Raw genomic sequence first — 24705 nt, forward strand, 5'->3', positions numbered from 1 at the left:
AGAAAGAAGAAGTATTAAATCAATGCCGTGTTTTGATATGGGATAGCCTTTTCATTTCTTTAGGTAGGATTCAAGTTTTATATACCTGCCGCTAGTTAAAGAGATGTTGTTTTGGGGTGATAGAGTACATTTACTACAGGTTTTGCCTGTTGCCTCATCTCTGTCAATCTTCTCGAGTAAGTGCAGTACGGATGAGTGGAGTATGGGATGTGAGGTTGGAGAGGTATGGTAAATGGCATCGGTTCCACTTAATAGTAACAAAACCTGACCTGTGCTGTGCCCAGGTAAGCACTGTCCCAATGTGTCCTTCCGGGAGCTGCTACCACGCTTCTCGTTTTTCAGATCGGGGCGCAGGGAGCAGTTCCTGCAGCTGGAAAGTAGAGGAGCCAGGTTCAGACCCAAGGTGCCAGGCTGCAGAGTCCTTGCCCTGCAGCACGATTTCGTCTTACCTGGAGCCCTTGAAGGGTGAGGCGGAGCGGGGAAAGAGCTGAGCCTCACTGGAGAAGTGTATTGATCCTGTATTGACCCTGACTCTCTGTGGTCACCTCAAAGGTGCCTTCAGTAGAGTTTCTTTTGCTCTGAAAAAGGGGACCCATGTGCCTTATCACGGTGATAATATGGCCAGCTTCTTTTTTGTGTGGGCTCTCCCCCTCCATCAATCCTGAATTATTAACATACCCATCCAGTGTGGCTTTTATCTATTCATTCTTCCTCTCCGAGACAACAAAGACAGATAGTAACATAGCTTGAAAATATGGGTTGTGATTAAACGTGGCAGTAGAATATACATATGTATGTATATTCTCAGGAAAGCTGAGCCCGCAGTTCTCCTGGCTTTACGATGAGACGGTGGTGCCACCATGCACGTGAGAATGCCCTCACCTCTTCCTCAGGGAGCGGTTAGCTTCGGAAGCCTGTGTCACAGCACGGATGAGTGACTGTTAGTCATGTTTAAAAAGCCGTGTCACCTGTGTCTCTGACAGAAATCAGAATTTCACTGTGTCTGCAGTACAATTGTTGATAATCAGCTCTTTTGTTTTCTTCATATTTTGTCCAAGGAAAGTAGCTTATTTTAAAGCTGCTGCTTAATTGTATCATCTAAATTCTAAATGATCATGTGTATGGGATTCATGACAAACAGTGCTATAGTTGTACCAATTGCTTCTCAATCGGATTGTCTCTGTATGTATTTCAGTAACATCTTCGTGACTTCACCTGACTGTTTTCAGCATAGCCCAGGACAGTTGGCTGGGCCTCCAGTGGATGAATGAGCGTTCCTGAGCTGTTCTCGGCCACTTCTTCTCAAGGAGTTAGGGTCAGGACCAGGTTCTGGAACACAGCCTAGCCTTAAAAATGAATGAACGAATGAAGCAAATACTCGTCAACATGATTCATTTGTGAGGATACCAGCTTTTTTCCGTTCGTATGTCTGAACAAATCTCAGCATTTCTTAGTTCTAGATGTAAGACCCTTTGAACGTTTTAATCAGTCTGCTTTTAGTCCTTAGACGTACGTTCCTAGCTCCTACTCTGCACTTTTTGATGATATCAGCTTTAAAAGTGCAAAGGTGATTCTCAGCAAAGTGCTGATGAAATACTCTGTAGTGTGCGAGGATGAATGTAAGTTGAAGATTATTAAATACAAATGTGATTTGAGATCAGGTAGGACGTGAACACCGTCAACTTGGTTGGACAGCCCTGAGCTGAACGCATCTCCTAATAAAGATGACCCCCAGGGGTACTCATTCAGAATATTGTAGGTGGAGAGTTAGCATGGATTTAAACTCCCACCATCTCCCGTCTGAGGTTGTTATTAAAGATCAAGACTGAGAGCCAAAATATTATTTGTACTTGGCTGGGGAAATCAAGAATGTTCTGTATGGCCACACGCGCTCAGAAACACTGAGATTTTTTTATTTGTGTGTTTGAAGAGATTACAGGAAATAAATTATTAAATAATGTAAGAAAGTTGGCAGAAGTCCAGAATCTGAAGTGATTGTAACCAAGAAAACTGTGAACTCTAGTGAACAGCCTCCTCCAACCCCGCATTTCCTAAATAGGACTCTCTCCTGTTTATAAGAGTGAGGTGCATTTCTCCCTTTGTGTTCAGAAGGTATTAACTATGTATCTCTCTACCACTGATGCCAAGAACTTAACAAATCAGTAGGCATCTTTTTCTGGTTCTGTAAACAAGCCTTCGGTTGTGGTGCTAAGAAACTGCATTAAGCTTTCTAGGGCCACTGTAACAAACTACAACAAATTGGGTGCTTCAAAACAAGACATTTATCGTCTAGTAGTTCTAGACACTGGAAGTTCGAGGTCAAGGTGTCAGGCAGGGTCACTCTCTCCAAAGGCTCCACAGGAGAATCCATTCCTTGCTTTTCCAGCATCTGGTGTCCCCAGGCAGTCCTTGGCTTGTGGTGCAGCAGCAAGTCACATGGCCTTCTCCTCGATGTCAGAGCCCCCCCTGCCTCACATTTACACCTGCTTCTGAGATGCTTGTGATTGGATTTAGGGCTCACCCAGATAATCCAGCATAAGCTCCTCTTCTCAAAACCCTTAACTTAATCACGTCTTTTGCCATAGTAGGTAATTTTCCCAGGTCCCTGAGATTAGGGTGTGTCTATCTCTTTTGAGGGTCACCATTCAGCTCACTACAGAGGCCAAAATCTCAGGATCCTCGTTGGGAAATATATGTGTTTTGATATTGGAACCAGCAGATTTCAAAATACATAAAGCCTCCAACCAAGGAGTGTAAGAACTAATTGAAAGGGCCCTTAACTAAGGTAGATTGAAAGCTGGGAAGAGGTGGTGTTGGAAATACCTATCCAACATCGAGGGTGTGGCCTCGATGCTTGCTGAGGATTGATCATGACAACGCGCTGTAAGTTTTGAATAGGAGCCCCATAAATGCTGCTGCTTTTTTAAACAAGACTTTCTCCCCATTACAACAAAGCTGTGTCTTAGATAGTTGAAGCCTATGGGCTATAAATATAAAAGTATGATACAACTTGGTTTTAATACATATAATACGTATAAATTTAGGTGTAAATGCCGTGTTTAAAATGCAAGCTGTGGTTGACTTTTAGCAGTCTGGCTTAAAAGGATTGGAGGCAGAGAGGGTACCTTTGTTCCGGGCACTTAGCCCCATAAAAGTGAGGACTTTTTGGCCATATTTTTAGAGCAGCCTGAGAGTGTGTGCCTTATCCAGACTCTCAGTGAGGAGAGTGTTCAGGTCCTTTTTCATGACCGGTGGGACAAGGTCCGATTTTCTTGGGAAGCCCCAGGCTGCTGGAACAGTTCTCCTTTTCCACCAGTGTGCACAGTATCGGGAAAAGCTATGACCTTTTCTATCTCTTGAGCTAGGAATCTTCTTCTTTTGTTCTGGGCCTGGGTTGGTGGCAGTAAAGCTTGCTTTTTTGCTTTATTCCCTCCTTGTGAATTTGTGTCCCCAGTAAGGCCCATTTCTTTGGCAGAAAACGAATCTCTTCTCAGTTCCACTTTTGGAACTAGAAAATAAATATTTAATTAGGCCAGCACATCATGCTGTTGTATGAACTTGAGTTGAGAATGTCAATGGGAACCTATAAACGAAAGGATCTGCTTTCAGGAAGTATTCAGAAGGCTTCTCCGAGTTTTAGGGGTGCCTGAAATCTCATGTGGTCAGGAGTGTAAACTCCAAGAGTAAAAATCCTTGTCTTTTTTATTTGTCCACGACTGTGTCTCCAGCATACAGAACAAATAAATAAATGTACTCTAAACATCTTCTCAGGAAGTTTATTCATATTATAAACAAGAGTCACATATCAAGAGTGTTCATTGAAAGTTTGAGATCCACTGTGAGCTTCATGTGATAGTATAATTGTTGACCAATTTAACTGAATCAACTCATTATTAACCAAAATTTGTGAGAAATAATACTTATTTCTATTTTGTCAAGAAGGTAAATTTTGACTTTCACTCCTGTGTGAATGACTACTGCAGTGTCTTGGTGTAATCTTTCTGTGTCATGGGTGCACAATAGATTTATTTTTAAGAGAGCTTTTTGGCAACCAGAAGTCCTGCTTGTAGACCATATGAAATATTTGAAATTTCCTAAGACTTGCTTAAGAAAAAAGAAGATTTATGTGGTGGTATCTCGTGTCTCGCATCTGAGCATGTAAATACTTAGTGGCTGATAGGAAATTATTCTTAGAGATGAAAATTTGATGTTTATTTCTTTCAATTTCATATTTCTTGAATAAGTGTTTTCAGTGCTTTCATAAAATAAGAAATAGTGCTATCTCATTATTTCTTCTTTAAAATATTTAAAATGATGGGGCGCCTGGGTGGCTCAGTCAGTTGGGTGTCCAACTTTGGCTCCTGTCATGATCTCATGGTTGGCAAGCCCTGCATCGGGCTCTATGCTGACAGCTCAGAGCCTGGAGCCTGCTTCAGATTCTGTGTCTCTCCCTCTCTCTGCCCCTCCCCTGCTCACGCTCTCTCTCTGTCTCAAAAATAAATATAAACATTCAAAAAAATTAAAATATTTAAAATGAATTTGTTTTACCTTTGGTGTAATTATTAAACTATTGCTCATTTTTTAGCCTGGTAGACTTATAGCATCTTATACCGATATGAATCTGTTCCTTTACAGTAGCATTTGAAATCTAAATATTCCATCACTAATTGGGGAAGTAATATCTAATGATTTTAAGTTTTATGTAGGAATCCATAGATAAAAATAGAAAAATAAAATAATACAGACAGTCAAGAAAGGAACTTCCTTCATCTTTTTTGATGGGAACTGTGGGTTTATTAACATTCTGGTTTTATAAATTTGGCATGTGTGTATCAATATTTGGGCCATATTTTTTCAGTAAAACAAAGTGAGGAGGGGAATCAGGTTTTCTTTTTCTTGCCCTTTAAGTTCCTTTTATGTGCTGGGATATTTGTATACGTATCATTCATTCATTCATTCATTTGGTAAATCACTATTAAGCTCTGTCAAGTAGCAGCCCTAGGCTGGCACTTACCCAGAAAGCATCACTGCAAGGAAGAGGACTGACAGCCCTTAACCACCAATGGGGAAGATCAAGTTTTCAAGCAAAAATTTGAACATATCTGCCATCGTGAGCTTGATGGCTTCCCGGTGCTTACTTTTCTGATGATACTTGCGTAATACGGTGTGTCAGTAGTGGGAAGGTCAGTATAACTCAGCGGACCAGTGTTTTCTAAATGCCCACTGTATCATGTTACAAAACCATGCATATGTAAAAGATTCATTTGACTGGTGGATTTTCCCACAACCCGGTGTAGGAAGTTCATGGATATGGTGTCATAAAACTACCACTTGTCAAATGCTGATGTAGTATCAAAGAAAGATCACTGTAACTGTCAGAATGCTCTTCCCTTTTCCAGCTTCATACCTGTTTGAACCAGATTGCTCTCCTATGTTTTAAACCAAAACAAACATACTACAATAGATTGAATACAGAAGCAGATAACGAGCACCTGGCTGTCTTCTATGAAGCCAAACATCAGAGAGATTGTTAAAACTGTAAAGCAGTTCTCTCTTGCTGATTTTTTTTGTTTTAGAAAATATAATTTTCATAAAAATATATTAGCTATGTTACATGTAATGAGTTTATTGTTATTCTTAAAGGAAGTGACAGAAGAATTTAAAATTTCTTTTCAGTTCCTAATACAGTAAACTAGACGTGATCTACATTAATGGGCTTGTGGGAGTTCTCAGTAACAGTTAATAGTATAAAGAGGTGTGAGGGAAGGACCTTGAGAATTGCTGATTCAGAGGCACACTGCATATCTGAAATGTATGTTGGGGTGAGATTATGGAAGGGCTTACATTTTCTGTTAAGGACTTGATTAAACAGGGAGTCAGAGTATTTTTGAGCAGACAGGTGATGCAATCGAAGTGGTACACCCAGCCATGGGATTAATCTGGAGGTGGTAGACGCATTGGGATGGAAGGGGGTGAGTAGGAAGCGGGGTGGTCACGGCACAACAGCAGAAAGGCAGGGTGCGAGGGCCCCATTCAGGCTAGGCTAATAGGAGACTGGGGAAGGCAGTACTGACCGAGCCGAAGGGGAGGCAACAGCCAGGTGTTTGAGCTTGGGTAACAGGGATCAAGAGAAGAGGCTGATTTGTAGGGAAAGTTGGGCTGTTTTCAGTTGTTTGCAGTACTATGATTAAACATTTGATATTGAAGAACCAGGTAGAAATATCCAGTAGAGAGGGGACAGTTTTGAGACCAGATAGCCTTCCATCTCTTACGGTATCACGGAACACCTGTTTCTTAAAATTAAGAAGAGTCCCATATTAGGTAAGCAACTTGTGATCTGGTTGCTAAAAACTTACTTTTTGGAAGAGAGGTGACAGTTTATGTTAAAATTTGATAAAGTGCATTTCTTGACAATCATGTGCTTGGTATTGTAGCACGTGTTCTCACGGTTATTAATGTGTGTGAGTGTGTGTATGGTTTTTAAGCTCTGTTCACCCATGTTCCTTCATTTCCTTGACTTATTTACAGCATTGTAGAGAGGATAATTTCCCTATTCAGAACAATAAAATGTTGTTAAAACAAGTTACGATCAAGATTTAACAGTGAAAACAGACTTTCCCCTCTTTCTTCTTAAAAAATGACACAATTAGTCAGTAGTACTTGGAAGATAAACATCCATTTCATGTTCCTCCTTATGATAAGTGTTTTTCATCGAAATTCCTTGATACTGTGTGGATGATTTACCAAGGCTTTTTAAAATGGTTGAAATATGCTCTAACAGCCCATCTGATAAAATGAAAAACTGAACAAAATGTGTACTCAGATGAATGATTCTCTGAAGAAATAATGGTGCAAATGAATTATCAAAGTGTGAAATCATTAAAAACAAAACATGTTTGAGTTTTTATTGAATCTTAATTGCAGGCTTATGTATTTTCTTTTGTAAGCTAAGTTAAAAGAAAATTGCCTAACTAAATTCTTGGAGGCCAGTGTTGTGGGACATATATTGTACCATAATTGATTTTTCACATAAAAGCTGCTGTTCATTTTTTCCCCCCAGCATTAACATGCATGCTTTCCTCATGTAGGAGAATATATAAAAAACTGGAGGCCGAGATACTTCCTTTTGAAGACAGATGGCTCATTCATTGGATATAAAGAGAAGCCTCAAGATGTGGATTTACCTTATCCCCTCAACAACTTTTCAGTGGCAAGTAAGTTAATTATAGTTGTTGATTCACCTCCTGTCTATTTACTTGTGTGACCTCATGGGTCAGATCCCTTATGATATATGAGAAGCCTATGAAAGAGTTCAGGTTTGTATTTAAGAGCAGGGAAACTCTCAGCTTTGATTATCAATAATACATGGCCTTCTCTAAGGCAATACAGTATAAGATTTTATGTAGTTAGAACCTAAATGTGGTAAATACAGTTCCCCAAATATGTACCTCAGGCCTTTCTTCATAAAATATGATTGGAGACCTTTGAACTTGGTTGCTAGAGTGAACTTGGTTGTAAGATGTTGCGGTACCGAGTGCATTTCTGATCGGTTTCCTGGCATGATCTTAGCTCTTTTCGTTGATCATCTGATGAGAAACAAATGATTTACTTTAGAAATTATTTTCTGGGGAGGTTTTATGTTTGAAGTTAAATTTTTCTTCCTTACAAGTATCTCAGAAAAATGTTTGTAATTAAGATTGACTTAGGGACTGTATATTTTCTTGAAGACAGCACAAAATAAACTGAAAGATGGTGCTGCCTGTGATAATGGCAACAAATAACATTGCTGTGAAATGCTGGGCTCTTTAGGCTGATTGTATTACTGATTAATCAACAGAAGGGTTTTTCTGTGTTAACGTGGAAATGAAGCATTTAAAAAGTTACGTTAGGTTAAAATAAACTTGCATAAGAGGTAAACACAGAGATAAAATCTTCAGCTAGACACCATTCTTAATTTTGATTTTGGTTATGTGTTGTTTTCTGTTAGCTACATTTGGAAAAGGTAGGAGGTTAAGATGGAAGCAAAAAAAAATAAAAATAAAAAATATCAAATAGCAACAACAAAATATCCAAGATAACAAAAGTCCTTGAATGTCATAAAAGTCATTTTAAGATTATATGGAGCCCCAGCCTTTTTATGGATAGTATCTTTTAATTTTTTAAAGAGTAAGATAAAGCAGTAAACCAAAGGGTTTGTGAAATCATTTGAGTGATAAGAATACTAACTTAAAAGACCCAAACATCTCTCTATTTATATAAATGGATTCTTATGTAGGGATTTCATTTTTTAACAAGTGAGAACACTTAATGTGTATGTATTGGTTAAGGAAATAATTTTTCCCCCGCTGGAATACTCATTAGATGTTTATGGCTTTCTCTGACTAGAAAATTACTTTTAAAATCCTGTTGTCAATTGAAGTAATATCTTGTATTTTGTGTTGACTTAAGAGCACATTTTCACTCTAAAGATCTTCTGAGCGAGCATTTGCTTTAAAATGATAAAAAATTGGCTTTTAAAACCCTAACAGCATACATTATCTCCTCCATAAGGCCAGTACAGTTTCTTAGTTTCTCTATCTTACTAGCAAATGGTATTGGTTTGTCTGAAATGATTTATGAAAGTACAGAACTCCTGTATCTGCTGATCAAAATGCAGCATTTTTTGACCTTATGAATTTCACACCCCAACAAGTTTTAAAGACATACTGTATGTCACAGTCTGCCAACATCTGCTCCAACACTTCCACTGGCAGAGGCGGAAATAAATACTGCACTCTGGGGGAGAGATCCTATTTAGTGACTGACAGTCAGCCTATCCACGAAGTAAGTATTAGTTGACATCTGTAATCTTTCCTTCTATCATCAAGTAGTCGTAGGTAGTTGACAAACCAACAAGTGAAGTTATAGACCAGGTCCTTAGTTTTCAGAAGTGTATTAACATGGGTCTTACACTAAATCAACTATTTAAGATAGATTATTCTTGAAGCTTGACTTCCTTGCAGTCTTAAGTGGACCTAAGGATGAGTTGTGAAATGGACGCTGGTTGAAGAAGTAGTTCAGATTCCAGCTTTGCCCCGAGGCACGAGTATGACCTCAGAGGGATCGTTCACTGAAGCTCTCAGCATAGAGGGAGAAACACATGGATGTCATGAGCCTGCAAGGCCTTTTTGTCTCCTACATGCTGAGATTCTGTGAGGGGGATTTTGAGCAGGCCTTCGAAGAGTGAATAGGAGTTAAATAGTTAAAGCAGGGGAGAAGGATATTCCTTAGTGTTCCATAATGTTTTTATGAAACATTAAGAGAAGGAACAGTTGGAGCAAGGGAGGGATACTTGGCCAACAGTTTCCCTCTGTCCCTGGCCCCCTGGAGTATGTGAAAAAAGAGATGATTTTGCCAGGTACTTGTAAGGTATGTTGGAAAATGTTACATATGTGTATATGTATATTCCATTGATGGCTACATGAGTCCCTTGTTTTTCCTGATAATTAAAAAACGTTACTTCCAATTTAATATATGTGGGTTTTATTTGAGTTTTACCAAAATAGGCTTTTTATCCGTCTGAAAAAGTGAAGAATGAGACCCGGCCAGGACTTCGAATCCCTCTCCCCAATCTTCACTAAATTTCACATTCCTTCCTTTCAGATTTAAAATTTCCAAAAAGTTAGTTTGTGCTTATATATTTCTATTTCTCAATCCATTGCCGTCTAGCTTTCTTTCTTAGTCACTTGATTGAAACCACTTTCAGTAAGTTCTCCAGTGACCACTTAATTGCTAAGACCAGTAGACATTTCTCAGTTGTTCTTTTCCTGGATTGACCTCTTGGGCTGCATTTCATGCCATCGATCACCACTTCTTTCTTGGGGTGACCTCTCCTGTTGTGTTCTGGGATGCCTCTTCTGGTTTCCTTCCTTTGCCTGTTTCGTGGATTATGGTACATAACTGGGTTCTGGTCAAGGAAGCTTTTCATTTTGTCCCCGTTTTCCTGGGTGGTCACATTCACTTTGAAGGTTTTAGTTACCACCTGTATGCAGTTTATTCTCCCACAAGATGTATCTTCAGGGCAGACCTCTCTCCTGAGCCCTAGGCTACTATAGTCAACTCACTGCCGGATATCTCTGCCTAGGTATTTCTGGGACTCAACCTGTCCTAAGCTGAATTTAAGATAATCTTGTCAACTTCCCCCTGTATTCAGTATGTCAGTTCTTTTCTTTCTTTCTTTCTTTCTTTCTTTCTTTCTTTCTTTCTTTCTTTCTCTTTCTTTCTTTCTTTCTTTCTTTCTTTCTTTCTTTCTTATGTTTATTTACCTTTGAGAGACAGAGACAGAGCAGGAGTGAGGGAGGGGCAGAGAGAGAGGGAAACACAGAATCCAAAGCAGGCTTCAGGCTCCGAGCTGTCAGCACAGAGCCTGACGTGGGGCTTGAACCCAAGAACTGTGAGATCATGACCTGAGCCCAAGTCAGACGCTCAACTGACTGAGCCTCCCAGGTGCCACTCCTCAGTATGTCAGTTCTGTCTTAAGCAGAAACCTGAATCTATTCCATGCCTTTACGCCCGCCCCCCACTGCCTTCACATCTTCACCCCATTCCCAGTCCATTTCTGTTTCTGCTCATTAGTGTTTGAACTGTAAATCAAACTATAATCACCCCAGAACAAGCTTATTGTCTTCTATTGTAGATTCTTAACTAGATGCTCTGCCTGTAGATTCGACCGACCACTTACATTCTGACCTTCTCGTGACTGTCACAGGGACCATTCCCCAGTTAAGTCCTCACCGTACCATTCCACTGTGATGGCCCTGCCATTGCCTACTGGATGAAGTCTAGCTTCTTTAGTATATCACGTGGGGATCTCATCAGTCTGACTTCTGCTTTCAACTCTTGCTTCCTGTGTCTTCTGGGTGGTCACATGTGGGCACAATGAAGCGTTTGTGCTTGTTTGTTGTGTTTGTTGATTCCCTGCACAAACTCCACAGCTCTTCCGCTCTGAGGCTTTGTTCATGCTGTTCCCCCTGACTGGAATGGCTTTGTGGCCTCTATTTGTCTGGATCATTTTTTTCATCCTTTAAGATTTAATTCACATTTAAATGCCCATCCTTATTCCTACTAAATTACTCTTCCCTGCCTTTCATCAAGCTAGTCTCTTTTGTTGTTGTCACAGTGGTTTTTGGTTATTTGTTCATGTGTTACGTCTCCTCTGCTGATCTGCGAGTTATTTTAGGGTAAAGAGCCTAGTGTTATTTATCTTCTATCTCCTAGTGCCTACCTATTAGGGCTTAATAACCATTTTTGAATGAATGAATGAAAACAAATAGTCCAGATTTCTCCAGTTTTAGATGGAAAAGGAGGCCTTTTGAAATTCAGTGATCTGTATAAAGTTACCTTACTAGGTAGTGGTAGCTAAGTGCCAAGGTTAGAAGTCAAATTCATCTACTGTCATTTGCATTTTATTTCCCTCCCCTGTCCCCATTCTGTGCCGTTTTCCCTAGATTGAGAGCCTTGAGATATGATTTTGGGTCAGAGTTACGATATTTTAAATGGCTAGATAGCCTTTGGCATGCAGAATGTAAACTCTCCAAGCCCCTGAAACATGGATGAAAAGATCTGACCTCATCCTCCTTTGGGGGATCATATATGAACTCTATGCGAAGGTCCTCTCTACATATCGTACTGTAGAAATGTAAGTAAAAATAACCATTGTTTTTCAAGCCAAGTGCCTCTCTAATCAGAATTATGATTTGGTCAGTTGCTAATTATAGATTGAGATTATTTTTGCGCAGGAAACATTACAATTTGGGAAATAATATAGGATACGTAAGACACGAGCATTGTCATAAAGCTGCGTTCACACGTACTTTGAGCACAGTAGCTGGTCTACCCAGTAGTCATGGTCTCAAATGTTTTGACAGTTACCAGCCCAACTGAAGAGTAAAACAGCTCCTCAGTGGAGAGTTTGGACATTTGTCCGTGTGTCTTGGGGCTCAGCTGCCTTTTTATCTACTCCCTTTCACTCTCAGTGGTGGGAAGAGAGACGTGCCAACCTGTGTTCTAGTAGCACCTCCCAGAAATCCAGCTTATTCCGTGTTGCAAATTCTGACCATATCTCTTTCCTCTCTGAAACCTTTCTTCAGTCAGCTTTTTAAAAAATAGGTCAGTCTGCATTTCTTAGGCCAATTTTGAAATGAAATGTTTACTCATTAACCTATTTTTCTTCTTTTTGTAAGAAAGTAAGGGGGCTTAAACCTACCAAAAAGACATCATTACCTCTGAATACGTAGTATAAAAGATATTTTAAATACATAGAAAAATGAGGCGATTTCTACTAATGTTTTCACTGTGGCTGTTCATGGGGATAGAGAAATTGCTAATTGATTCTCAGTCTTACATAACATATAATACAACCTAGAATAGCAACCCTATAAATCTAGGGTAACTCTATACCACATAAATATAGAAGAATTACAAGAGATCTGGCTAGCTCACTTTTAAAGGGTTTATTGATCATTAGAACCATACTAGATACTAAAAGGAGTATAAGATACAATGTTTGAATGTGGGAATTTGTCATTGACTGTGGAAGACATTCACAACACACTGCAGTGGGAGGAATGATGAGATTCGTCGCCAGAATGAATTTTATAGAAGTTGAGAGAATAGGTAAAGGTAAGCTAGGGTGACTAGGTAAGGATTTTAGCATGAGCTCTGGAGGATAGGTGATATGTAAGTTTTCGGAAGAAGGAGGACATTCACGGTGAGGTTAACAACATACGCACATGAAGTCCAGAATTAATGAGGAGCCTATTTTGTGAATAGCATAGACAATATCACAGGTAGATAGAGCATTCATGTTGGAGAAAAAACAAGATTAGATACTTTGTAATCAGATTGTGAAAGATCTTAAATACCAACTTGATGTTTTTAATGGAAACCAGCTGGAAACCGTTGGAGGCTTTTATGCATTAGGTGTCCAAATCAGTATCTGATAAAAAGAAGAACCTACCAGGTTACGGTAGAAAGGGGACATCCATAAGCAAATGGCGCTCTTCCCTCCATGAGCCAGTCGGTCAGCAAGATATCGTCTTGTTTCCGTACTCTGCAGTCTCCCTGCTACCATCCTGGGGCAGCTCTTCATCAGGTTCTCCCTGGACTATTAAGTCTCCTAGTTGATCTCTTGCCTTCAAGTATTCTCCTCTCTGGAGTATTTGGGAGCAATGCATAGGATAGATTAATCTTCGGAAAAAAACTTCCAAGTATCACCTCCTTAGCTCAGAAAAATCTCACATTTTTCCATTTTTTGCAAGAGGAGCCTGAATGGCTATTTATTTATTTTTTTATGTATCATGTATCAACAATCGAACACTTGCCCAAATCATACCTATGTTTATACTCTGTGTATTTTCAATATTCACTTTGTCTTCTATTACTCTTTAATGTTCCATACTTTTTGACGTATATTGCTACATTCTATTAGGTTGAATTACATATAAAGTTCTTAACCTCATTTTTGTTTTCAGTGATTTTTATTTTATGTACTTGATCATTTGAAGATTTGGTGCTTTTATTCCCCTTGCCTGTGATCAGATTTTTAGGCAAACAGAGTTATGTCCTGTAATAGCGGCGTCTCACTATATATAATAGAGCCCCTACTTAAAATTTGATCATGTAGTGGATAAGTGCAACTGTAATCAGATTTTCTTCCTTTCTTTCATATTTTCTAGGGGGTACTGTAATCATTTATTTGCAAAGTTTAACCCATAAACTAAGTTTAGAACGGGGAAAGGAGAAAACCTTGTTAAAAATCACTTTAAAGGGAGATTGTTTGTAGAAAATTACAAAGAATAATAATGCCATACTCAGTCACACATTCTCTTCCTGCCATTCAAATCACACCCTGATATGATAAGAAAAAATTTCCACAGAATGTCTATTCTTCCCTTCTTTTTTTCAGCATTACACAACAAACATGCAAAAAGAAAAAGTATAATCCTGTTTTCATGGACATGACTATGGAGTTCAGGGTTTCAGATGCGGCTCCTAGGTGTGACAGCACCCCTCAGCATCACGTCCTTTATGGACATAAATTTACATTGTGTGTCACATGAGTTTCCTATTAGATAGTCTCACTGTTTTAGTACTTCCTTCGTTAGAACGTTGTAAGTGACCTGCTCAGACGTCTGTCACGAGTCTTCCCTCGTGACTTTTCTGAGCTCTCTGTCACCCCCTTTCCTGATTTACTTGAAGCTAATTTATAGTTGCAGTCTTTACTGCCATAGCCTCATTTATCGGAATGTAAGTTGGGGGACGCTTATGGAGAACCCAGGGGAGTGATAAACTTCTAGAGCACAGTGACTGTGTATGCTCATGTAAAAATTTTCCTGCAACATTTGTGACAAGGTCTGTGTGCTGGAAGGTCATCTGTCTTGGTTCTGCTACTTTACGAGTGTGTGGCCTTGGGCAAATCACATCATTTCTCTGGTCTTCATTTTTGTCATCTTTTTTTTTTAAGTTTATTTATTTGTGTATTTATTTTGAGAGAGAGAGAGAGAAAGAGAGAGAGAGAGAGAGGGCACAAGCAGGGGAGGGGCAGAGAGAGGGGGGAGAGAGAATCCCAAGCAGGCTCAGCACTGTCAGCACATGGCCTGACGCAGGGCTTGATCTCACCAACCATGAGGTCGTGACCTGAGCCAAAACCAAGTCTGACACTTAACCGACTGAGCCACCCCGGTGCTCCCATCTTTAGACACGAAGGTTAATAATACCCACTTCTCAGGATTATGGTAAGGATTAAATGAGATGCTGTATGTGAACACGCTTTGTAAATTGTGAAAGGGTGTGCAAATAAAAGTCTCAATGTAATAGGAGATGTGCAGTAATTTTGCTCGGTTGAGTTAAGTGACAGCCATCCTTCCCTTTCCAGCTACATTACATTGGAATGGCAAGGAAACTACTTGATTGGATTTTCTTTAAAGATCATTAGAAGTTTTAGGTAGAAACTATTTGCAGTGCTGTCTTGCACTTGAAGACAGTTTCTATGGGTTGGTTGGGGGAAGAAATCCCAATTTCATTTAATGCCAAGGACTTTGATCTGTAACAGCTAGTCCTTGTAACTAAACATGAGCTAGACCCCCAAACCATGGCCATGGCCACCTCTGGCCAAGGAAGGAAGCATCACTACAGCTGCAAGGCCAGCCCCATTTCATTGGCCTCAGAGGAGTGGGGCACAGACCAGATTCTTCAAACCTTCAAGCCTTTGGGAAGTCAAAGCTTCCACGGGTGGTTGGTCCACGTGACTGTTGTTACCCCTTATTTTAGTCAGAAGTTGTTTTCACTTTTTAATAGAAGGAATAAAATCCTCACATATCTTTCTGACTATCCTGAGGGGATCCCTTGGTTACCATCCATTGGTGGAAAGTTTTTGATTAATTTGGTTCTTCCATTAGATGATTACTGTTTTATAAGGTGGAAGATGCATTGGGACTTGTTCTTAGGGGAAGGCAGGCAAGGAGTGATGAGTTTCTGTAGCTTATGTTAAATGATGTGAGGAGACCCCAGCAGAGCCAGCCTTCCTTCTCTCCCTCCTCTCCTTCCTTTCTCCCTTCCTTCTTCCCTTCTCCCTCCCTCCTCCTCTCCTCTTCCCCTCCCTTCTCTCCTCCCTCCTCTTCTCCCTCCTCTTCTTCCTCCTTCCCTTCCTCCTCTCTCTTTGAACTTCTCCTAAGGTCAACAGTTAACTACCATCTATCCAAAGATACTGACATAAAAGAACACCCTGCGTGTAATTAGTTTCACTGAATTATTCTCAAACACTTTACCTCAGACTCTCTCCTTGACTCTCTTTCCTAGACACACTATCCAACCAACAGCCTCCCTCACTTAATTCTGTTTTTGAAATTTCCTGCCTCGTGTGCCTATGATTTAAAGTAACACAATTTGGAAGCATAGGAGTTATCACAATTAATATTTAAGCATATTTTTAGGAAATCTAAGTTCTAATGGCTATTTAGAAAGTTTTTATTGAGGGTCTATTGTGTTCTCAACATTGTACCAGGTACTGAGGGAAAAAAGAAGGAAATAAGGAAGGAAACCAACCTTTCTTTGAGCGTTACTATGTGCCAGGCCCTTTCACATATGTTATCTCATTTAATCTTCACACCGCTCTGAGGTAAGTATTATGTTCTCTATTTTAAAGAGACAGAGGGAGGTTATGTGACTTGGTGAGCTCGCTTACCTGGCAAATGGCCGGGCCAGGATTTCAGCCCGTGCTTCACAGAATGACTCTGAAGCCTGTGCCTGTGTTCATTTCATAATCCACAGACCTGGGTTAGCCCTTGGCTTTGGAGGGTTTATCATCTAGTAGCAAAAATCTGCCACAAATCCTTGGAATTGGTATTTTGAGATGTTTCATTCAGTTCTGAAGTAAGTTTTACAATTAACACATTGAGTAAGAGTTTAGGAAAGGGAGGGTCGTTAAGGACTGGATCATCAAGACGAGCTTCTTGGAAATTGTGCTCGTTTGGAGAAAGAGTAAGATTTCAAAAGATGAAGTACATTCCAGGTAACGGGAATAGCATTAATTTGAAATGTTATTTCTGAGAAACTTCGGCTGAATCTCTTATTGTTGATTTAAATGAGTATGAAATCCTCAGATATGAATGAAAGCTCCAGATGGTATGTTATTTTTTTATCCCTGTATAGAGTGAAAAATATCAAAGGAGGAAGAAGGATAAATGATGGGAATAAATATGGCACTTGAAATCTGTAGCAGAATGCCGTGCTCATACCAGACACTTGTTTTCTCAGGGTCACATTTAGGCACTCGCCCCCCTTAGCTGACCTGGTGTTGTACGTTCGGTTCTTGCAGTAACATCGCTGTTCCTCGTCTCTCCTTGAAGAGTATAAAATAATTTTACTGATACAAAGTAGCACTCCATTTTAAAATCCCATCTTAAAGGCAGTGTTTTTTCTTCAGCTAAAAAGGTTTCCAATGATAGCTTTTCACTTGGAAAGGGTACATTATCTCTTTATCTGTTTATTAAAAACAAGACCCTGACTTCTTAGATAAAGGAGAGGTAAGGTGGTGTGGAAAGGAGTGGGCGAGGGGCACTGGGTGGGAGGCTCTCCCCCTGCAGCCTGGGCATGAGAAGCAGCTATGTGGGTTCAGCCACACGCTTGTGTACTCTTTTGCACTAAGTTAATTATTAACAGGTCAATCCAGCTCGGTCTTGCAGGTAAAAATTTGCTGAATGTGTAACGCTGCCCAACATGAGCCAGCCTGTGTGCACTGTTGTTTTTTATCTTGTCACCGATCCCAGCATTGTCCTCCATGATGCCCTTCCATCTCTGAAGGGTCAGAATCATTCTTTCCACACACTCTTCTGACTATACTCATTTATGAGCTCGTTACATTTATAGATCATTTTTGGTTAAATTAAATGTGGATACATACCTGATTTATTTGTTTAATACTTATTTTTTAACTTAATTTTTTGTTTTCTAGAACGTAGATGTTTATGTGTAATTCATTTTTTTAATTGTCGACTAAAAGGGGTTATATGCCCATCGTATTTGCCTGTCATAGGAAATTAAGAGGGACTTGAGGAAGCAAGGAAAGAGAATTGACATTTTTTAAGAGCCTCCTATGTACAACGTGCTTTATTTATGTGATCACATTATGTCACGGCAGGAATGACATGAAATAAAACTACCTAAAAATCCAAGCAAACTAGACACTGAAACCAAGATCTAGAGAGATTAAGAAACTTTCCCAGAGCCTCTAAGCAGATAGAAGGCAGAGTTCCGTCTGATATCTGGCTGGAGTGTGTTGAAGCATACACAGGGCTCAGACGACAGCTCTCTTCAAGTAATGTTTAGTCAGCACCCACAGAAACTTCACCGTATGCCAGCCATTATACGCAGTGGGTTAATAGCAGATTCTCATTGTTCTTGAGAGATGTATTTTATGTCACAGCAATTCTTACTTATTCTGTAGCAGGGGGACAAGCATGCAGGTGATAGCTAGGTGGCCGGTTATTTGATAGATTCCTATCAACACGACTGGTAATATCAACTGGTCCCGCCACCACCCAGGGATTCCAGAGTTTTGTCACATGTGGTGTCAGGGAGGTTACAATGAAGGATCCATACGATTCTTTCTTGTGATATTCAGTGGTTTGCCAGTCAGCAACATGGTAATTTCTCGAGACATTCAGTCTGCTGAGAAGTAGTAGTAGTAGTAGTAATAATAATAATAATAATAATAATAACAACAACAACAACAACCACCACTTGTTGAGGACCTTTATGGGTATGTTAATCCCACTAACAGGTTTCCAGGATATATACTATTGCTTTGTGATAGCCAGGGTATGAGGCTCATGGAGTTTGCCGGTGATCATGTGAACTCTTAAACCCCCAACTTGCAGGTTTCAAGGGCAGTGATTTTTTGCGCACTGTTGCTTAACTGAAACCTCTCCTGCTGCCCCGGGGTCTTGAGGCGAGAGGTTTTCTCGTGTGGGTAGTTCAGAAAGTGTGGGCTTTCCATGCCTCTAGACTAGTTTATATGTCGGTCTCAGGGATCCGATCTGGTGATTCTCAACTAGCGTGAGAAGATTTGTTTCAGAGCTCTGAGCTGCTTCTCTTTGTGGAAACTGAAGCTTAATGCAGAGGATTCACTGGTATGTGACCATTTCAGCTTTGCTTTTCTAATTATGTCCGAGAGGTCATAGGAGAGACTGATTATGAGAGGCATAATCATCTGGATATTTCATATGACTCACGATCGTTGCATTTTTAACAGATTGGACTTGAAGGACACGTGTTTTGTTGATCTCTCTGCCATTATAGTCTAAATCACTCCCTGTCTTTTCCCTCCATATCTTTATACTAATTTAAAAGCATTTATTTATTTATTTGAGTGAAGTTAACTGAGGCCCAAGGCCAGGGTGCAGGGAAGGACCTTTAAGCCTTGGAATTTAGGAACACTATGCAGGCATTCTTTTGGATTGGAAATAATACATAATCAAGCAGATGCTAATGAAAAATGAAATGCAGGGAGAGAGAAAAGAGACTAGGGTGGCTGTGTGAAAGTTTCATGGAGGAGAGTACATTGCCCCTTTATTACAATAATGTTGCTGCCCTATAATAAGGTCTTTCATTGCTGGTTCAGCTTTTTTCATTCATTTGTTTTGTGCTCTGCTTCCTGTTACTAATTGTCAGCACAATCGTCTTCCAACTATGAAGTCTCAGTGTCCTTTTGGACCAATTTGTCATTGTCTTTCTCCCTCACCCCCCAACCCATGCTCTCAGAATCTATTACTATGGTTGCATTTTTAGACATTTTTTATGTTTTAAAATGGCACTGCTTTTGAAACACGCCAGAATAGTTTATGATAATTGAATCATCCAACCAGCAACAGTTACTGCTTCCAAAAGCACACTGGTGAAGTTTAAAGTTTCTGTCTCTATAGGATATTCTTATAAAGTGATTAAAAATAAACATGCAATACTCTCTTTATAGCAGTATTTCATACACATTGTTCCTTTGAGCTTCACAATGGCCCTGGGGAAAGAGGACATTTCATTAAACTATATTCTTGACATAATTCAGCAAATATTTGGAATTTCTGTGCCTATAGGAAGTTACATTTTTATTGTTTTCCTATCAATGGCTCTTGATTCTTAGACTATTGTAAGAAATCTTCAGGGTTGGCTTACATTGACAAGCCTGAACAAATTCCAATATCCGAATCCAGGCACATGTTACATGTTACATGTTATTTCCTGTACGGTTTTTAACTTTTTGGCCAATACATATTCCAAATGTACTCTCCACCTTGAACCAGTAATTTAATATTGACAGAAAGACATTTTTCAAATTTAATTTCTGTAAAGAACTTCTGAAACAGTATTATTCCTTGACAGTTCATCTGTCATCTAGAACTTTCCCTATCTTATGATCATGTGATAAAAGTTTATTGGTGTTTCTAAGTTTTGTATTCTCACAATAGATAGCAATTATTTTTGGTGCACAAATACTAGACAAGAAGTTTGGTCAGTTTACTTTGGGGGAAAACAATTTCAGTACTCTCTGTAGGTCACCTATTTCTGTCGATTAATTGCAGAAAACTGGTAAGTGTAATATACAAAGTTTGTTGTAAAGAAAGAAAACTTCACTTCCTCTCTTGTAAGTAGCTAACATTCCTAAAACAGTTCATGACATACCAAGAAGAGCCAAGAATTCAGAGCTAGAAAACATGGATTAGAGATTCAGCTCTATAACCTTAATGACTTGATGATTTTGAATTAGTGACTGAAAAACCAGACAGCTTCCATTTTCTTATTTGTGAAATGGAAATAATGAAAACCCTCTAAAACTTTACTGGGAAGATTAAAGGGAAATAATGCACGTAAAATCTTAATGTTACAGGAAAGCAGCTGATAATAGGCCAAAATAATGGCTTAGTACTTAATTATTTAAAAAGAATAAATTTTGGAGAAAGATGTAGTGGAAAGCAAAGTTTCCCTACTCAATTGGGAAAAGGTAGAAGATGAGATTTTTTTATTCTGCTGGAGACAAATGAACTGATTATTCCAATGTACACTCTTCATTTATCTTGCAATGCACCACTTATACCCAATTTTGAAACATACTGTTTTTGTGCTATAGTAAAGACCCAGAGGCCTCTTTATGGTTATGACTGAAACCTTTTAAAGTCAGGATAGCTTATTTGGAGTCAGAATTCTGAATGGAAACCGAGACATCTCTGTCTTTCCTTAAAGTTATAAGAAGTTAGTGTTTTCTAGATCGGTCAGATTGTAATAATGACTCTTTGGTTATCTTTACATATGGTTTAAATGAAATTAATAGGTTTGTTGGTTTATAATCTTCCAAAATTCATTTTTTTTTTTTTTTGATAGTTCTCTGCTTTACTCTGAATGGATAGGCCTACCTTTTGGTTGTTCTCCAAGGAAAAAATCCCTTTAACTATTCTATAAATCTGCTTTCTACTAGGGAAAGGATACTAGCTTTTAATTGTTAGAGCCGTGGCTGTGCAATCAAGAATTTGATTAGGCTTTAGTTTTTTCAAATTGATGTCATCATTGAGATTTATTTATATGTATACATAGAGTAAACTGGACAAATGGATTTTGAAGAAATAAGTAAGATTGGTGGGGATCATAAAGTAAATTGTGCTTCTCAAGGCATGTGAACTTTAAAATATTGAGATTATCTTATAAGAAAAAGAGAACTAGTTGTGATAAACTCTGTTGCATCAGAAATATTTTCTATTTAAAAAAAAATGATTATTTATTTATTTTGAGAGAGAGAGAGCAGTGGAGGAGCAGAGATAGAGGGAGAGAGACCCCTGTCAGCACAGAGCCCGACGTGGGGCTCGAACTCACAAACTGTGAGATCAAGACCTGAGCTGAAACCAAGAGTTGGATGCTTAACTGACTGAGCCACCCAGGCACCCTGTATTCAGAAATGTTTTCTGAAGCTCTTTTTGTTTGTTTGAATTCAGGCTGTGACGAATCAAACAGAACTATTAGAAGTACCAGGTACCCTGAAGCTTACAGTATAGTTAAGAAGATACACTTGAAGCAGTCTGTAACTAACAGTATGTGATCAGTCCCAGCATGTGCAATGTAAATGTTAAGTGCAGAAGATCTTCCAGAGTAGAGAGTAAGAGCTGGAATCATCAGAGCTTTTCAGCGACTGGAATCTAGGTAGAAGGGAAGGAAAGTGTTTCACATGACAGAAGCAGTGTGAATTAAATCCTGAAATTAAGAATAATCCGGGAGCTTTTTAAAAAACAAACAAAGCAGAAAGAGACCCATGAATACAGAAAACAAACTTATGGTTGCTGGAGGGGAGGGGGGTGGGGAATGGACAGAGTGGATGAGGGGGAGCGGGAGGTGCAGGCTTCCAGTGGTAGAATGAATAAGTCACAGGAATAAAAGGTACAGCGTAGGGAATATAATCAATGGTATTGAAACGGCATTGTCAGGTGACAGACGGCAGCTATACTTGTGGTGAGCACAGCATAACATACACTTGTTGAATCACTGTGTTGTACACCTGAAAAAAAGAACCGGAGAATGTTTAAGGGACAATGAAGATATACATATATATCAGGAGAAAGTACTCCTTGTCGTTTTCAATCAGCTTTTAAATTTTTCACACTCCACAAGCGATACCATACAGTGTTTGTCTTTCTCTGGTTTGTCTCACTTCGCATAATACCCTCAAATGTGATCCATTGTTATCCATGAAATTGCAGGGTATTTTTTTTTAATATCACATTTTCATCATCCATTTGTCCATCATAGGGAAATTAGGTTGTTTCCATACGTTGGCTGCTGTAAATAATGCTGCAATGAACAGGTGGGAGATTTCCAGATCATATGGTAGTTCAGTTTTTACTCTTAGGAACCATCATAGAGTTTTTCATAATGGTTGCCACCAATTTCTCTTCCTACTAACAGTGTTGTATAAAGGTTCACTTTTCGTGCAAGCCCAGCAACATTTGTTATTTGTCTTTTTGATTCTAGTCTTTCAGACAGGTAGAAGGTGATGTCTCATTGTGGTTTTGGTTTGCATTCCCTGAACGATGAGTGACGTTGAACATCTTTTCATGTTTATTTTGGCTTTGTTTATTCAGCCCTTCTGCTTGGTTTGTAATCAGATTACTTGTTTTTGTTGTTGTTTGTTTATTTGTTTTTTGGTGTTGAGTTGTGTAAGTTCTTTACATAGTTTGGATATTAACCCTTTATTGGATATGTCATATGCAAATATCTTCTCCCATTCAGAAGGTTTCCTTTTTGTTGTGTTGGTTTTCTTTGCTGTGCAGAAGCTTTTATTTTGTTGTAGTCCCAATAGTTTAATTTTGCTTTTGTCTCCCTGGCCTCAGAAGACATATCTGAGAATGTAGAAGAAAATGTTTCTATGGTTGATGTCAGAGAAATTCCTGCTTGTTTTCTTCTAGGAGTTTAATGGCTTCAGGTCCCACATTATTTAGGTCTTTAATCCATTTTGAGTTTGTGTGTATGGTGGGGTTTTGTTCTTCTGCATATTGCTGTCCAGTTTTCCCAACACTGTTGTTGAAGAGACTGCCTTTTCCCCACTGTATATTGCAGCATCCTTTGTTATAGATAAAATGATGAAATAAGTGTGGGTTTGTTTCTGGGCTGTCTGTCCTATTCCACTGATCCATGTGTCTGTTTTTGTGCCAGTACCATACTGTTTTGATTACTATAGCTTTGTATTATATCTTGAAATCTGGAGTTTTGATACCTCCAGTTTTTCTTTTTCAAGATTGCTTTGGATATTTGGATCCTTTGATTTTCATACAAATTTTAGGATTATTCTTTTCTAGTTCTGTGAAAATGGCTGTTGATATTTTGATAGGGATTGCATTGAATCTATAGATTGCTTTGGGTAGTATGGACACTTTAATGACATTTGTTTTTTTTTCTTTAATTTTTAAAAATGTTTATTTATTTTTGAGACAGAGAGAGACAGAGTGTGAGCAGGAGAAAGGCAGAGAGAGAGAGAGGGAGACACAGAATCTGAAACAGGCTCCAGGCTCTGAGGTGTCAGCACAAAGCCCGACGTGGGGCTCAAACCCACGAACTGTGAGATCATGATCTGAGCTGAAGTCGGACGCTTTAACCGACTGAACCACCCAGACACCCCAACATTCGTTCTTTCAATCCATGAGCATGGAATATTTTTTCGTTTATTTGTGCCATGTTCAATTTCTTTCATCAATGTTTTTTAGTTTTCAGAGTACAGGTCTCTAGCCTCCTTGGTTAGTTAAGTTTATTCCTAGATATTTTATTCTTTTTGATGCAATTATAAGTGATTTTTTTTCTTAATTTCTCTTTCTGCTGCTTCATTGTTAGTGTGTAGAAATGCAACAGATTTCTGTGTATTAATTTTGTATCCTGTGACTTTACTAAATTCAGTTCTGAATTCTAGTAGTTTTTTTGGGTGGGGTATTCATTTTGTTTTTATTATTTTTTTTAATGTTTACTTAATTCTGAGAGAGAGAGACAGAGTGTGAGCAGGCAAGGAGCAGAGACAGAGGGAGACATAGAATCCGAAGCAGGCTCTAGGCTCTGAGCTGTCGAACTCACGAGCTCTGAGATCATGACCTGAGTGGAAGTCCGACGCTTAACCAACTGAGCTACCCAGGTGCCCCTTATTGTTTTTATAGTAAGGAATAAAATTTGAAAAGGATTTGGGCTTGCTTATGAGTGACTAGTGGGGTTGAGCTTTGTCCTGCAGAGACTTGTATATTTTTGAGAAGGAGAATCGTCTATAGAATAAGAGTTTGAGGAAGACTGCTCAGGCCTGTAGTCATACTGGGACACCTTGGACAGGGAGAAGGGTGGGGGAAGGGAGACCATCTGGGAGGCCAGTTCAGGGATCCCGATTTTGGTAATGAGTGTCTGGTTGAGCAGTGAAAACAGACGTTTCTGAAACAATTGTTAAGATGAATGTGGCTTAGCTATGGGTCAGAAGAGTCAAAGATGAGTGTGTTTATTGCGTGATTAGGAAAATGATACAGAAATAAATTGAATAGAAACACTGTGTCAATGTGGTAATTTTCAGTGCGGACGATAAAAGAAAATATGAAACGCTTTTAGGTATGTTGAGAATGGGATGATAACAGGGCCTCAGAAAAGCAATGCCAGCTTTGCCATATG

The 24705-nt window shown here is 39.2% G+C and overlaps 1 protein-coding gene across 4 annotated transcripts in view; it reads left to right on the top strand.

Moving 5' to 3' along the window:
- AKT3 (AKT serine/threonine kinase 3) overlaps nucleotides 1-24705 on the top strand; it is a 305967-nt gene that overhangs the window by 126509 nt on the left and 154753 nt on the right. For 2 of the 4 annotated variants that reach the window (XM_078440956.2, XM_078440957.2), the window contains exon 3: nucleotides 7089-7214. The exons of 1 other annotated variant lie outside the window; for it this stretch is intronic. In XM_078440956.2, the coding sequence (XP_078297082.1) occupies nucleotides 7089-7214 (126 nt within the window). Of the gene's footprint in view, nucleotides 1-7088; nucleotides 7215-16042; nucleotides 16157-24705 lie in introns of those variants that run through there. One more of the 4 variants, XM_078440961.2, reaches the window with a different exon arrangement.

The sequence above is a fragment of the Panthera onca genome, chromosome F1 (genome assembly GCF_046562875.1).
Source record: "Panthera onca isolate mPanOnc1 chromosome F1, mPanOnc1 haplotype 2, whole genome shotgun sequence".
In the NCBI taxonomy this organism is placed as follows: Eukaryota; Metazoa; Chordata; class Mammalia; order Carnivora; family Felidae; genus Panthera; species Panthera onca.